Here is a 12,642-nt window from a genome sequence, read left to right as displayed (position 1 = left end):
ACCAACCTCATCCCGCCCCCTTGACCTGTCCGTCCTCCCTGGACTGACCTATCCCCTTCCTAACTCCCTACCTACACTCACCTTTACTGGCTCCATCCCCGCCTCTTCGACCTGTTTGTTTCCTCTCCACCTATCCTCTCCTCTATCCCTCTTCTATCCGCCTCCCACTCTCTCCCTATTTATTTCAAAACCCCCTTCCCCTCCCCCTTTTCTGAAGAAGGGTCTCGGCCCGAAACGTCAGCCTCTCTGCTCCTATGATGCTGCTTGGCTTGCTGTGTTCATCCAGCCCTGCACCTTGTTCTAAAAGAGAGCAACACCTCTTTCAGTTTTGTGCAGTATTAACTTAGTTCAGTGCTTCTCAAATATGGATTGCAATCCCCACTGAAGTCAGAGAAACAATAAATGAGTCCGATCGCCCCCGTCCCCCAAGACTGGTATCTGGCCTCCTGGCCAGTCTCTCCCCAAAACATGGCAGAGCAGAGCAATTGAACTGGACGGATGGACAAACAGGCTTCTAAATATTGACAACCCCAAATAAGCAGCTACAGGTCTCAGGTTTGTGCTGAACAGGGAGATGGCTGACAGATTTCTATTAGAGACATGCCCAGATGAACAAATGCCATCTTTATAGAGGACAATGGGCAACAGAGCATTTGCATAGCTCTCTCAGGCTAAACTGTCGGTGAAAAGGATTTTCACCGATTCATCTATCAACAGGATTGTGAACAGCTTGAAACTTCCATAAGAGGAAAAAATAACATTTTCATCTCGTAAACAAAAATACAGATTCCTATTGATATCATGCATTATATGTTGATCTGTTACGCAGAACATCAATAATTATACACCGAATGCTACTGCGCTGCTTTAGTTATTTTTGCTGGTATGTGACATCAGGTTGATTTTCAACTGTTATAATAGGGTTACACTGAAAAATAATTTGGGAGACACTGATCTAGATGACATGCATAACACTTCATAATGAGGTGTGATCCAACAATGCTCTGATATGAGGCAAAACTGCTACTACTGAACAAAGTATGACACTATCATATTGTTAGGAATTGTCAAATGTCACCAAGCAGACCAAATTGCACCAACCAATTAAACAACATAAATCTGAGGGGAGAAAGAAAAGAGGGGTGGAAATCAGGTCCCAACAATTATATGTTTCTTTAGTTCCTTGCATAGATGGATTTGTGCCTGAGCAACCCATTCAAAGTACATGTAATAGATACTTTACAACATTGAAGGAAACGTGCTCTATTTCTGCACTAGATATTGCACAGATTTAACTGTCAATATCTTTGTGCAAGTGATAGTCACCAAAGGAATCTATTTAAGCATTTTAATGAAAGACTCACCTTAACATACCGTGAATTAGTACGAAGCAGCTTACGGACAACCAGCAAGAGAAAATCCATTTCTTCAGTGCGTTCATGGACCTAAACATGATGAAATAAGTAGGTACAGAAGCAGATCATTTTTCCTGTTTCATACATCAACTTGATTTAATCTTTACCATTATCCCAACATGCAATCTTTTTCCAATTATCATCTGAATCTAAACCATCAGATATAATCTTAATTCTAGAACACAAACAACTTGAGCAGTATAAAGAGCTTTAAGGGCATTCTTCAGGAAATTGGTTTAACTTGCTTTCCCATGCCAAATTTTCACCCCCAATTTCCTGGAAGCTGCAGACTCTTGCTTGGCTCAGAAGTACAAAAAATTTCCGAAGTCTCAGCCCATCTGATCCTTTTGACAGATAAAACCAGCTGACTGGTAACAGGCGAGGTAATCCCAGTTGATGTTTGTTTTATCCCTAACTCAAGGACATTAACATCAATTACAAATCTAAAGTGTTGCTCACATTGAACTGAGTTTGCTTGATACCACAGAGAAAATCCCTGGAACACACATTCAGGGCTAAACTGGGCAGCTCCCAAAACAAGGATCAGTTGTATAATTATCCCACAATAACCAGACATTTTTGTAGTAGATCTGTTCAGAGATGATTTAATACACCTCTGGAGCATGTAGGACTTGAACCTGGACCTCCTGGATTAAAGGTAGAGGAAACACCTCTATGCCACAACAGCCCACTCGAAGTTGCTCAAAATACTGCTCTAGGTTCAAAGACCTTCACCTGCTTCATCAATGATCTTCCGTAAGGTCAGAAGTGGGATGTTTACTCATCATTATAGTGTCCAATTCCATTCAGAGCTCCTCAGATAATGAGCCATCTTGTGTCTGTAAGCAGGACTGGTCAACAACCAAGTTTGGACTGATAAGTGAAAAGTAACATTGGCACCACGTCAATGTTAGGTATGGCCACTGCCAACAGTAGAAAGTCGAAATAAAATCCAAAAGAACTGCGAATACTGTAAATCAGAAACAAAAACAGAAGTTGCTGGAAAAGCTCAGCAGGTCTGGCAGCATCTGTGAAGGGAAATCAGAGTTAACGTTTCAGGTCGGATGACCCTTCCTTAGAACTGATGGTAGGTAGGAAACTGTCAGATTATATGCAGAAGATTGGATGAGGGAGGGGCTAAGGAGTAAATAATATGTGAGGATAGAGGCCAGAGAGAGAGAGAGACAAACAGTTGGACAGACAAAGGTGTAGATAACGATCTGGCTAGGTGTGTGAATAGCATTAATGGAGGCTGTTAGTGGTTAATAATAGGTAGTGTGTAATAGCAAACTATGTGTTGGTGTGTGGGGTGGGGGGCTTGGACATGGAAGAGTCCAGGCTCTAAAATTATCAAACTCAATAGAGTCCAGACAGCTGCTAAGTCCCCAAGCAGAAAATGAGGTGTTCTTCTTCCAGCTTGTGCTGAACTTCACTGGAACACTGCAGCAAGCCTGAGACAGAGATGTTGGCCAGGGAACAGAGTGGTGTGTTAAAGTGAGAGGCAACTAGAAGGTCAGGTCAATTTTGCAGGCAGAATGTAGGTGTTCTGCGAAGCAGTCATTCAGTTTCCCCAGTGTAGAGGAGACCACGTTGTGAGCAGTAAATACAGTAGACTAGATTGTGACAAGTGCAGGTAAAATGCTGCTTCACCACAAAGGTATGTTTGGGCCCTTGGATATTGAGGAGGCAGAAGATAAGTGGGCAGGTGTTACACCTTCGGCGACTGCAGGGGAGTTGGGAGCCAAGGCGTGTCCCGAAGGGAACGGTCCCTGTGGAAGGCAGACAAGGGGAAGAGATGAGAATGTGTGTCTGGTGGTGGCATCTCACTGGAAGTGCCATAAATGACGTCTGATGATCTTCCGGATGTGGATGCTGGGGGGATGGTAGGTAAGGACAAGGGGAACCCTATCAGTGTGCGGGAGAGAACAGAGGGGGTAAGGGCAGATGTGTGCGAGATGGGTTGGACCCGGTTGACAGCCCTGATGACAACAGTGCTGGGGAATTCTCGGGTGAAGAAGGCGGCAGACATTTCGGAGGGTCCCTTGTCGAAGTTGGTCTCATCGGAACATATGTGACAGAGACACAGGGACTGGGAGGCTGGAATGGGGTCTTTACAGGAAGGGGTGTGAGGATGTATAGTCCACGTAGCTGTGGGAGTCAGTGGGTTTATAGTGGATATTAGTGGCCAGTCTATCCCCAGAAATGGAAACAGATGTTGAGGAAGGGAAGGGAGGAATCAGAGGTAGACCAGGCGAAAGCGAGGGCAGAGTGGAAATTGCAAGCGAAATCGATTAACTTTTCCAAATCCGGATGAGACAGGGAAGCAGCACCGATGATATTATCAATACATTGGAGAAAGAGTTGTGGGTGGGAGCCGAAATAGAACTGGAACAAGGAATGCTGCACATACCCCCACAAAGAGACAGGCATAACTGGGGCCCATGCACGCACCCATGGCCACCCCTCTGACCTGATTTAATTGCAAGGAGTTAAAAGAGATGTTGTTCAGTGAGGACGACCTCACTGGTGGTGATTCAGAACTTTGCTCCAGGAGGAAGCAGACAGCCCTGAGAATATCCTGGTGGGGGATGGACATGTAAAGCATTTGCACATCAATGGTAAAGAGCAGGGGGCTGGAGCCTGCTAAGTGGAAATTCCAAAACTGGCATAAAGCGTCAGAGGAATCACAGGTTTAAGTGGGCAGGGACTGGACCAGGTGAGAAAGACCGAGTCAAGGTAGGAAAAGATGAGTTCTGTGGGGCAAGAGCAGGCAGAAACAACAGGTCTGCCCAGGCAGTCCTGTTTGTGCATTTTCAGAAGGAGGTAGAAGCTTGCTACGGAGGGCGAGGGGAATGTCAGCTTAGAGGCAGTGGGGAGGAGATCACCAGAAGAAATGAGGTCAGTTACCGTAGTTGTTAAAATGGCCTGTTGATCTATGGTGGGGTCATGGTCCAGGAAGAGGTAGCTGAGAGCTGGCACTCAGCCTCTGCAATGGAGGAGGTCAATATGCCAAAACTACAACAGTACCACCCTTATTGGCAGGCTGAACAACAAAGTCAGAGTTGGACCAAAGCACACAGAGTGCAGTCAGTTCAGAGGGAGACAGATTGAATTGAGTGAAGTGGGGAGGCGGGGGGGGGCGCGGCCGCAGAGAAATTGAGGCAACCAATGTCACACTGACAGTTCTTAATGAACAAATCGAGTGCAGGTAAAAGGCCAGAGGGAAGGGTCTGTAGGACAAGGAGAGGACTCTTGTCCAAAGAAATGGGCACAAAGGCAAAGACGACGGAAGAAGAATTCAACGTCATGTCATGCCCGAAATTCATTAAAATAGGGGCGCAGAAGGATAAAACTGAGACCTTTGCTGAGTACAGAACTTTTAGCAACGGACAGCGCAAGTTTAGGAGGGTTGGTGAATACCTGGCAGGAGACAGGATTGGGGGAGGGGATGGAGTCAGAAGGAAGTGGAGGAGAGAAAAGTTCCAGACGGCCATCGGTATCTCCAAATTATTGCATCTTGTGTGCTTTGATGCCCAAAGGAAAAGAAAATGTTACTTGTTAGCAAGAAGAATAAGCCAGAGGATTAAGTGGAACTGCAGAGTTGTGCAGCCCTGAGCTAGCGTGATGTGATGGTGTTGGAGGGAGAGGTCGAGAATGTGCATGTGACACCGCATGCCACTGAGTGTGGATCTCAAGATGCAGCGAGAGCAGCTGTCTGTGGAACATTGAACATCACAGAGATATCTGTAATCCTGGGTGGATTCAAAGCACGAGGGATGAAACTTAAGGTGGAATCCATGTGGGGCGAGTCTGAGCCAGAGGCGGTCACTGAGGAATAAGAACAAAAACAGAAGTTGCTGGAAAAGTTCAGCAGGTCTGGCAGCAGCTGTGAAGAAAAAAATCAGACTTCAGGGTTCTGGATTCTGGGGAAGGGTCACAGGGCCTGAAACATTAACTCTGATTTTTCCTTCACAGCTGCTGCCAGACCTGCTGAGCTTTCCCAGCAACTTCTGTTTTTGTTCCTGATTTACAGCATCCACAGTTCTTTCAGTTTTTATGCCTAGAAGAGATGTGGCAGTGAGTTAAATACTAAATAAAAACCAAAAGAATTGCAGATGCTGTAAATCAGGAACAAAAATAGAAGTTACTGGAAAAGCTCAGCAGGTCTGGCAGCATCTGTGAAGAGAAATCAGAGTTAACGTTTCAGGTCCAATGACCCTTCCTCAGAACTTATGGAGGCTGAGAAAATATCAGTTTAAATGCAGAAGATAGGGTGGTGGGGGTGGGGAAGAGGATAAACAGTAAACAATAAGTGGGGATAGAACCCAGAGAAGGAGAACAACTGGACAGATAAAGCAGTGGATAACGATCTGGCTAGGAGAGCGAATAGCTGTTAATGAAAACTGTTAGTGGTTAACAATAAGTACCGCAGTGTGTAGTGGCAGACTATGTGATATTCTAACTATTTCCCTTGGTGATTCAATTGCATTACTATTGCTGAACACCCCCACAACATACACCACCAAGCACTCCATCCCATCCATCATGATGGGATAGCAGTAACGTCACTGGGCTAGTAATCTGGAGATGCTTGTGGAATTTGAAACCAATTGATAAATGCAAATAGTTAATCAAAAAATGTGGAATTGAAAGCTGGTCTCAGCAACCCAGTGGCATTGAGTCAAAACAAAAACAAAGTTGCTGGAAAAGCTCAGCAGGTCTGGCAGCATCTGTGGAGGAGAAAAAGAGTTAACGTTTTGGGTCCGGTGACCCATCCTCAGAACTCATTGGGTGAAAATCTTGGACCACTCTCATTATTTCATTGTGGGTCTACCTACCGCGGTTCAAGGCAACAGCTCACCAGCACCTTCTCAAGGGCAACTTGGTGCAACCAGTAGATGTAGGTCCAACTGGCAACAGCTACATCCCATCAATGAATAAAAGCAAAACATGAGTGACCCTGAACATATCAACTGTCATAAAAATCCATCTGGCTCACAGTCATCTGGGAAAGAAAATCTACCAACATCACCAGGTCTGATCTACATATAACCCCAGACCCACAACACCAACATCAATTATCCTAAGCAGCTCTCAATTACCTCAGCAAGCCACTCAATTGTACCAAACCATTAGGTGGACTGCAGCAATTCAAGGTGACATCTCATTACCTCCTTCTCACTGACAATTAAGGTTAACCCTAACCCTATGCTTTACTTAATAGTGACACGCAAATTCAAATAATACAAAAAGTTCAGGGAACCTCTCAGGCAAACAGGCAAATCTAACTGGTCCATCCATACAAAGAAAGTCACGATAATTGCAGGTCCAAGCTGTGAACTGTGGTGGGAATCTCACCTCCTGACCAAAGTTACCTCTAACAGGGAAAATAGACAGCATAGGCAATAGGAGGAACTGTAAGGGAAAAATAGTGTCGGTTTCCTGGTAATCATAAAGTACCTACTGCAGCTAGGAGATGTGAACATGTGAAATGATTTGATAACAGTCACGTGTACCAACTTAAAATGTAAACTTTGCGAGCACGATTAGATCGAGGTATGGGTGACTAAATATATAATGTTTTAATTGGAAGCTTGTTACCTGCAAAAAAATTGCATAAAACCTTTGTTCTTGCAATCAAGACTTGAGCTGCATGCCATTTTTCGATACGTACATCTCCCATGCATGCAAATTGAGTTTAAACAAATTAACCTAAGTCTTGTCTGGTCTAAGCAGAAGCAAAGGATTAAACTCATCCTTTCACTTATAAGTTGCTTGCACGCAAGGTTCCACACACAGCAACTAGCATCAACATGCCAATCATGGCACTGACATCCAGTTCCGGATGTCACTGTCGTGTACGCACCTTGAAGGCCTGTGCACCCAGGAAGAAACTCTGCTCATGACTCCCTAAAAACTTTCCACCAGGCGCAAGACACTACTTTTTGATACCAAGATGAGTGCAGCTCCAAAACCACTCAAACAAATCCCATCACTGCCAGAACAAAGCAATCCACTTGTCCATATTTGCCCATTCAATACAGTAAACACTCACTTCCCCCTTAGCACTGACACACAATGCAAACATTTGTACCATATGAGGTGCACTGTAGCAATTTGTCAAGGTTTGTTCCAATCCATGACCTTACCATCCACAGGAATAGGGGCAGGAGGTGCATGGGAACACCCCCACCTGCATATTCCTCTCCAAGTTATCCATCATCCTGACTTGTAACTGCATCACCATTCCTTCACTGTCACTGGGTAAAAATCCTGGGATACCTCCTAACTACATTGTGCATGTAGAGACATCATATGGACTTCACTTCAAGGAGGCTGCCCACCAACACTTTCTCAAGAGCAATTAGTAAATGTTGCCCCCACTCCCACCAGCACACCCAGACCTTAAGAATGATTTTTTTTGTTTAAATCAAGCTTCAACATTTATTGATGAAAAAGTTGATATGAAATATCCTACTTCGTCGATGAAGATGTGTGTAAATTCAGTCAGGCATTTTGCATTAACAATTTTTTGAAGGAGAACGCCTGTTGTCATGTAAGTTAGTTGCGTGTCTGCACCAACTTCCTTTTCTAATCCAACCTATTTCAAGAACAAAAACCATGAAATTATTGAAGGTAGTAACAGACATTAGGATTTTGAAGAAAAATAAATTAGGTGCATTAACTGATACCTACTTTTAAACTGATTCAACATGCCAACACAATGATACATCCAAATTCTAAGAAACATTTTGTCTATGCCACTGGAGTTTCAGTTGTCTTATTTTTCTCAAAATTAATTTTTGACCCTTGTAATGATATTCTGCCGCTATACTCAGTAAAGATTGCATTGTGATAGCTCTGAATCTGAATTCCGGTAAGTTATTTAAAAAAAAAACCTATGTCAGCCCATACTTTCGAATATTGTGCACAGTTTTGATCTCCACAAAAGTGTACAACACATTTACACAGATCATCACTAAAAATTGAGAGGATTCTCCTATCAAGAAAGACATAACAAGCTGGAAAAGAGAATGATTGAATGAGGGGTGACAAATGAGAACTTTCAAAATTATGAGGTTTGACTGGCTAGATAGAAAAATAGAAACAGAAAATTGGAGCAGGAGTAGACCATTCAGCCTTCAACACCGCTCCATCATTCAACACTCAATATGATGATGGCTGATCATCCAACTCAGGACACTGTTGCCACTGTCCCTAGCCTTTGATGTTTTTAGGCCCAAGAATATAAAACTTTTCTTTTGAAAACATTCAATGTTTTGGTCTCAACCACTTTGTACGTAGTTCCACAGGTTCACCTCTCTCTGGGTGAAGACATTTCACCTTAACTCAGTGCTAATTGGTTTACTCTGTATTCTTAAGAACACAGAACAGCATAGGAATAGGCCCTTCAGCCCACCATGTCTGCGCCAACCACGATGCCATTCTAAACTAATCCCATCTGCCTCCACATGTCTGTATCCCTCTTTTCTTTGCTTGTCATTCGTGTCTGTCTAAATGCCTCTCAAAAACTTCGTTTAGCACAGTGATCTGAAGTTTAGAAATTCTGAGCCCAATTGTATGAAGGTTCTAGGAAGAAGCTCAGATTCTCAAGATGGAAAACTGAAGCCATGATTGAATCAAGCTTCATAAACATGAAAGAGGAGGAAATTATCTCTGCTAAAAGTATTGTTACTGAGGGCTTTGTGATTGATGCAAAAGTATTTTTACCGTGTTTCTAAACGTTTAGATGTGTACTATATGCAAATAGTTTGGTTTATTCTACTTTATCTCCATTTCTTTTGCAAAATAAATGTATGTTTTATTGTTTAAAAACAAATCTGCAACATTGCATGTTTGCATTTTGGTGAAAGACCACATAGCAAAACAAAAAAACTGTTCTATCAAGTCAGAGATAGCAAGAACTGCAGATGCTGGAGTCTGAGACAACACAGTGTGGAGCTGGAGGAACACAGTAGGCCAGGCAGCATCAGAGGAGCTGGAAAGTTGACGTTTCAGGTCGGGACCTTTCTTCAGAAGAGATGACTACCACAGTCATGATTAATGTGTCTTCCACATCAGCCAGTGAAATCTTATTCCGATAACAATGAGAGCACAGATCTTTTGGTGGAAAGATAATTGTTGAAGCATAGACTGGTGTTGCACTTGAGGATCATGTGGAAAATTCAACACAGTTGATCCTACAGAAATTTCTGTAAATTCAAACAGGCCATTGTTCAGTATCTGAAAGCCTCTTTATAAGTCCCAACTCCAATTTGGCGTTGGGCTCTTCAGATGGTTCAGATTCACTTATCTTAATAGATAGCCAAGAAAGGTTAGTGAGCGTAAAACCTGTTTTAACTCTTAGTAACTATGAAATTGTAGCCTCCCCCACAAGAATACTTGCTGACTATCCACGGACTTCCAATGCAGGTTCCGAGGACAGAACCCACGGCAAGACCTCTGACTCCTTGCACAAAACCCTTCCACCAACTAATAACCAAACCAGATTCCCCAAATCCGTATGAACTCTCTTTTGACCTGGCCTGATTCAACTTCCCACACCCAATTCTCACAACCATTACCCATACTCGACCCAATTCACTTCGCCCTGATCCCAACCAGACCCACTCCCCATTATGGAACCGATGAGTGCACCTAGCCCTCTCATGTGGGCCATTTAACCCCCTCACCTGGTACTCCATCCCCTCATTACCTGACACACTTGCCTTCACTCAGCTGTCACAAATAGCTTTAGTATCTTTAGCCTTCAGAATACTGCACTGCCTGCAGTGTAAGTGGGCATGGTTTTGAAGAACTACTCCTGCCTGGAATCTTAGACTGGGCTGCACTGCTTCAACCTCAGATTGAGGTTGTTGCTTACTGTAACAGCCGTAGAGTTGTACGGCATGGAAACAGACCCTTCAGTCCAACTCATCCATGTCAATTCGATATCCTAAAATAAATCTAGTCCCATTTACCATCATTTGGCCCATTTCTCTGTAAACCTCTCCTATTCATATACTCATCCAGAAGCCTTTTAAGTATTGTAATTGTACCAGCCTCCACCACGTCCTCTGGCAGCTCATTCCATACAAGCACCACCTTCTGCATGAAAACGTTGACCCTTACGTCTCTTTTATACCTTTCATCTCTTACCTTAAACCTATGCCCTCTAGTTTTGCTCTCCCCCTACCCCAGGGAAAATACCCTGTCTATTTATGAGGAGGTGATGGCCTAATGGTATTATCGCTGGACTGTCAATCCAGAGACTCAGATAATGATCTGGGGACGTGGGTTCGAGTCCTGCCACGGCAGATGATGGAATTTGAATTCAATAAATATATGGAATTAAGAGTCTAGTGATGACCATGAATCCATTGTCGATTGTCAGGAAAAACCCATCTGGTTCACTAATGTCCTTCAGGAAAGGAAACTGCCATCTTACTTGGTCCGACCTACATGTGACTCCAGATCCACAGCAATGTGGTTGACTCTTAACTGCTCTCTGGGCAATTAGGGATGGGCAAAAACTGCTGCCTAGCCAGCGACGCCCTCATCCCGTGAATGAATAAAGGAAAAAAAAATCCCTATCCATGATTTTGTAAACCGCAGTAAGGTTATCCCTCAGCCTCAGACACTCCAGGGAAAATAGCCCCAGCTTATTCAGCCTCTCCTATAGCTCAAACCCTCCAACCACGGCAACATCCTTGTAAACCTTTTCTAAACCCTTTCAAGTTTCACAATGTCCTTCCTAAAGCAGGGAGATCAGAATTGCATTCAACAAATCAGAAGTAGCCTAATAAATGTCCTGTAGTAGGCGCAACATGACCTCCCAAATCCTGTACTCAATGCATTGGCCAATGAAGACAAGCATACCAAACGCCTTCTTCACTACCCTGTCTACCTGTGACTCCACTTTTAAGGACCTATGAACCTGCACTCCAAGGTCCCTTTGTTCAACAACACTACCCAGGACCTTACCATTAAGTGTATAAGTCCTACCCTGACATGTAAAGGAGAAGGTAGCATCAGAGGAGCAGGAAAGGTGATGTTTTGGGTCGGGTATTGGGGGAGGGGGGCAGAGCTCTGAAATAAATAGAGAGGAGGGGTGGCACTGGGCAAAGTAGGTGGGATGGTGATAGCTGAGTGCAGGTTGGGAGTGATGGGGATTGGTCAGTGAGATGGGAGGAGCAGATAGGTGGGAGAGCAGATGGACAGGTTGTGTCAGGTCAACGAGGCAGGGATGAGAGGGAGGGTTGGTCATGGGATGAGGCTGGGGTGGGGAGATTGTGAAACTGGTAAAGTCGACGTTTAAGCCATTGGGTTGTAGGTTCCTGAGGTGGAATATGAGGTGTTGCTCCTCCAGTTTCCAGGTGGCATCATTGTGACACTGGAGGAGGCCCAGGATGGACATGTCACCCAGGAAGTGAGAGGGGGAGCTGAAATGGTTCGCGACCTGAAAGTGTTGTCGTTTGTCGCAAACAGAGTGTAGGTGCTCTACAAAGCGGTCTCCAAGCCTCCGCTTGGTCTCACCGACGTAGGGGAGGCCACATTGGGAGCTGCGGATGCAATAGAACACATTAGACAGGTTCATCTGCACAGCCAATGTGGAAGGTTTATTTGGTGCCTTGAATGCAGGTGCAGAAAGAGGTGTAGGGGCAGGTGTAGCACTTCCTGCGGTTGCAGCGAAAGGTGTCGGGGGTGGTGTGGCTAGTGGGGAGTATGGAGCGGATTAGGGAGTTGCGGACAGAGCGGTCTCTTCGCAAGGCAGTTAGGAGTGAAGAGGGAAATATATCTTTGGTTGTGGGGTTGGATTGTAGGTGGCGGAATCGGCTGAGAATGATACGTTAGATACGGAGGTTAGCGTGATAAGGGGGGATAAGGGGGATTCTGTCTTTGTTTTTGTTGGGGAGAGGGATGTGAGGGCAGAGGTGCAGGAAACACAAGAGATGCAGTTGAGAGCATTTTCAACCACCAAAGGGAGTAACTTGTGGTCCTGTAAGCTGCTGTGTTCCTCTAGCTCCACACCGTGATATCTCTGACTCCAGCATCTGCAGTTCTTAATATCTCAGACATGTAAACAATACTTCTAAACATAAAAGTTTGAGATAACTTAGATGACCTAAAGATAGGGGGACAAAGTCAGAAGTCACACAACACCAGGTTATAGTTCAACAGGTTTATTTGAAATCACAAGCTTTCAAAGTGCTGCTCCTTTGTCAGT

At 44.3% G+C, this 12,642-nt stretch overlaps 1 protein-coding gene across 1 annotated transcript in view; it reads right to left on the bottom strand.

Annotated features, from left to right (window-relative positions):
* The window catches only part of LOC109922655 (ATP-dependent RNA helicase TDRD9-like), a 65,421-nt gene extending 55,301 nt beyond the window's left edge, over nucleotides 1-10,120 (bottom strand). Inside the window, exons 1-3 of the mRNA XM_048600099.1 lie at nucleotides 10,109-10,120; nucleotides 7,894-8,016; nucleotides 1,365-1,445 (exon numbers count right to left, since the gene is read on the bottom strand). Of these exons, the coding sequence (XP_048456056.1) occupies nucleotides 1,365-1,445; nucleotides 7,894-8,016; nucleotides 10,109-10,120 (216 nt within the window). The remainder of the gene's footprint in view (nucleotides 1-1,364; nucleotides 1,446-7,893; nucleotides 8,017-10,108) is intronic.
* Between the last annotated feature and the right edge of the window lie 2,522 nt (nucleotides 10,121-12,642).

This window comes from Rhincodon typus, chromosome 8 (genome assembly GCF_021869965.1).
Source record: "Rhincodon typus isolate 14 chromosome 8, sRhiTyp1.1, whole genome shotgun sequence".
Taxonomy (NCBI): domain Eukaryota; kingdom Metazoa; phylum Chordata; class Chondrichthyes; order Orectolobiformes; family Rhincodontidae; genus Rhincodon; species Rhincodon typus.
The sequence above is the reverse complement of the archived record's forward strand: the minus strand, read 5'-3'. Positions and strand labels throughout refer to the sequence as shown.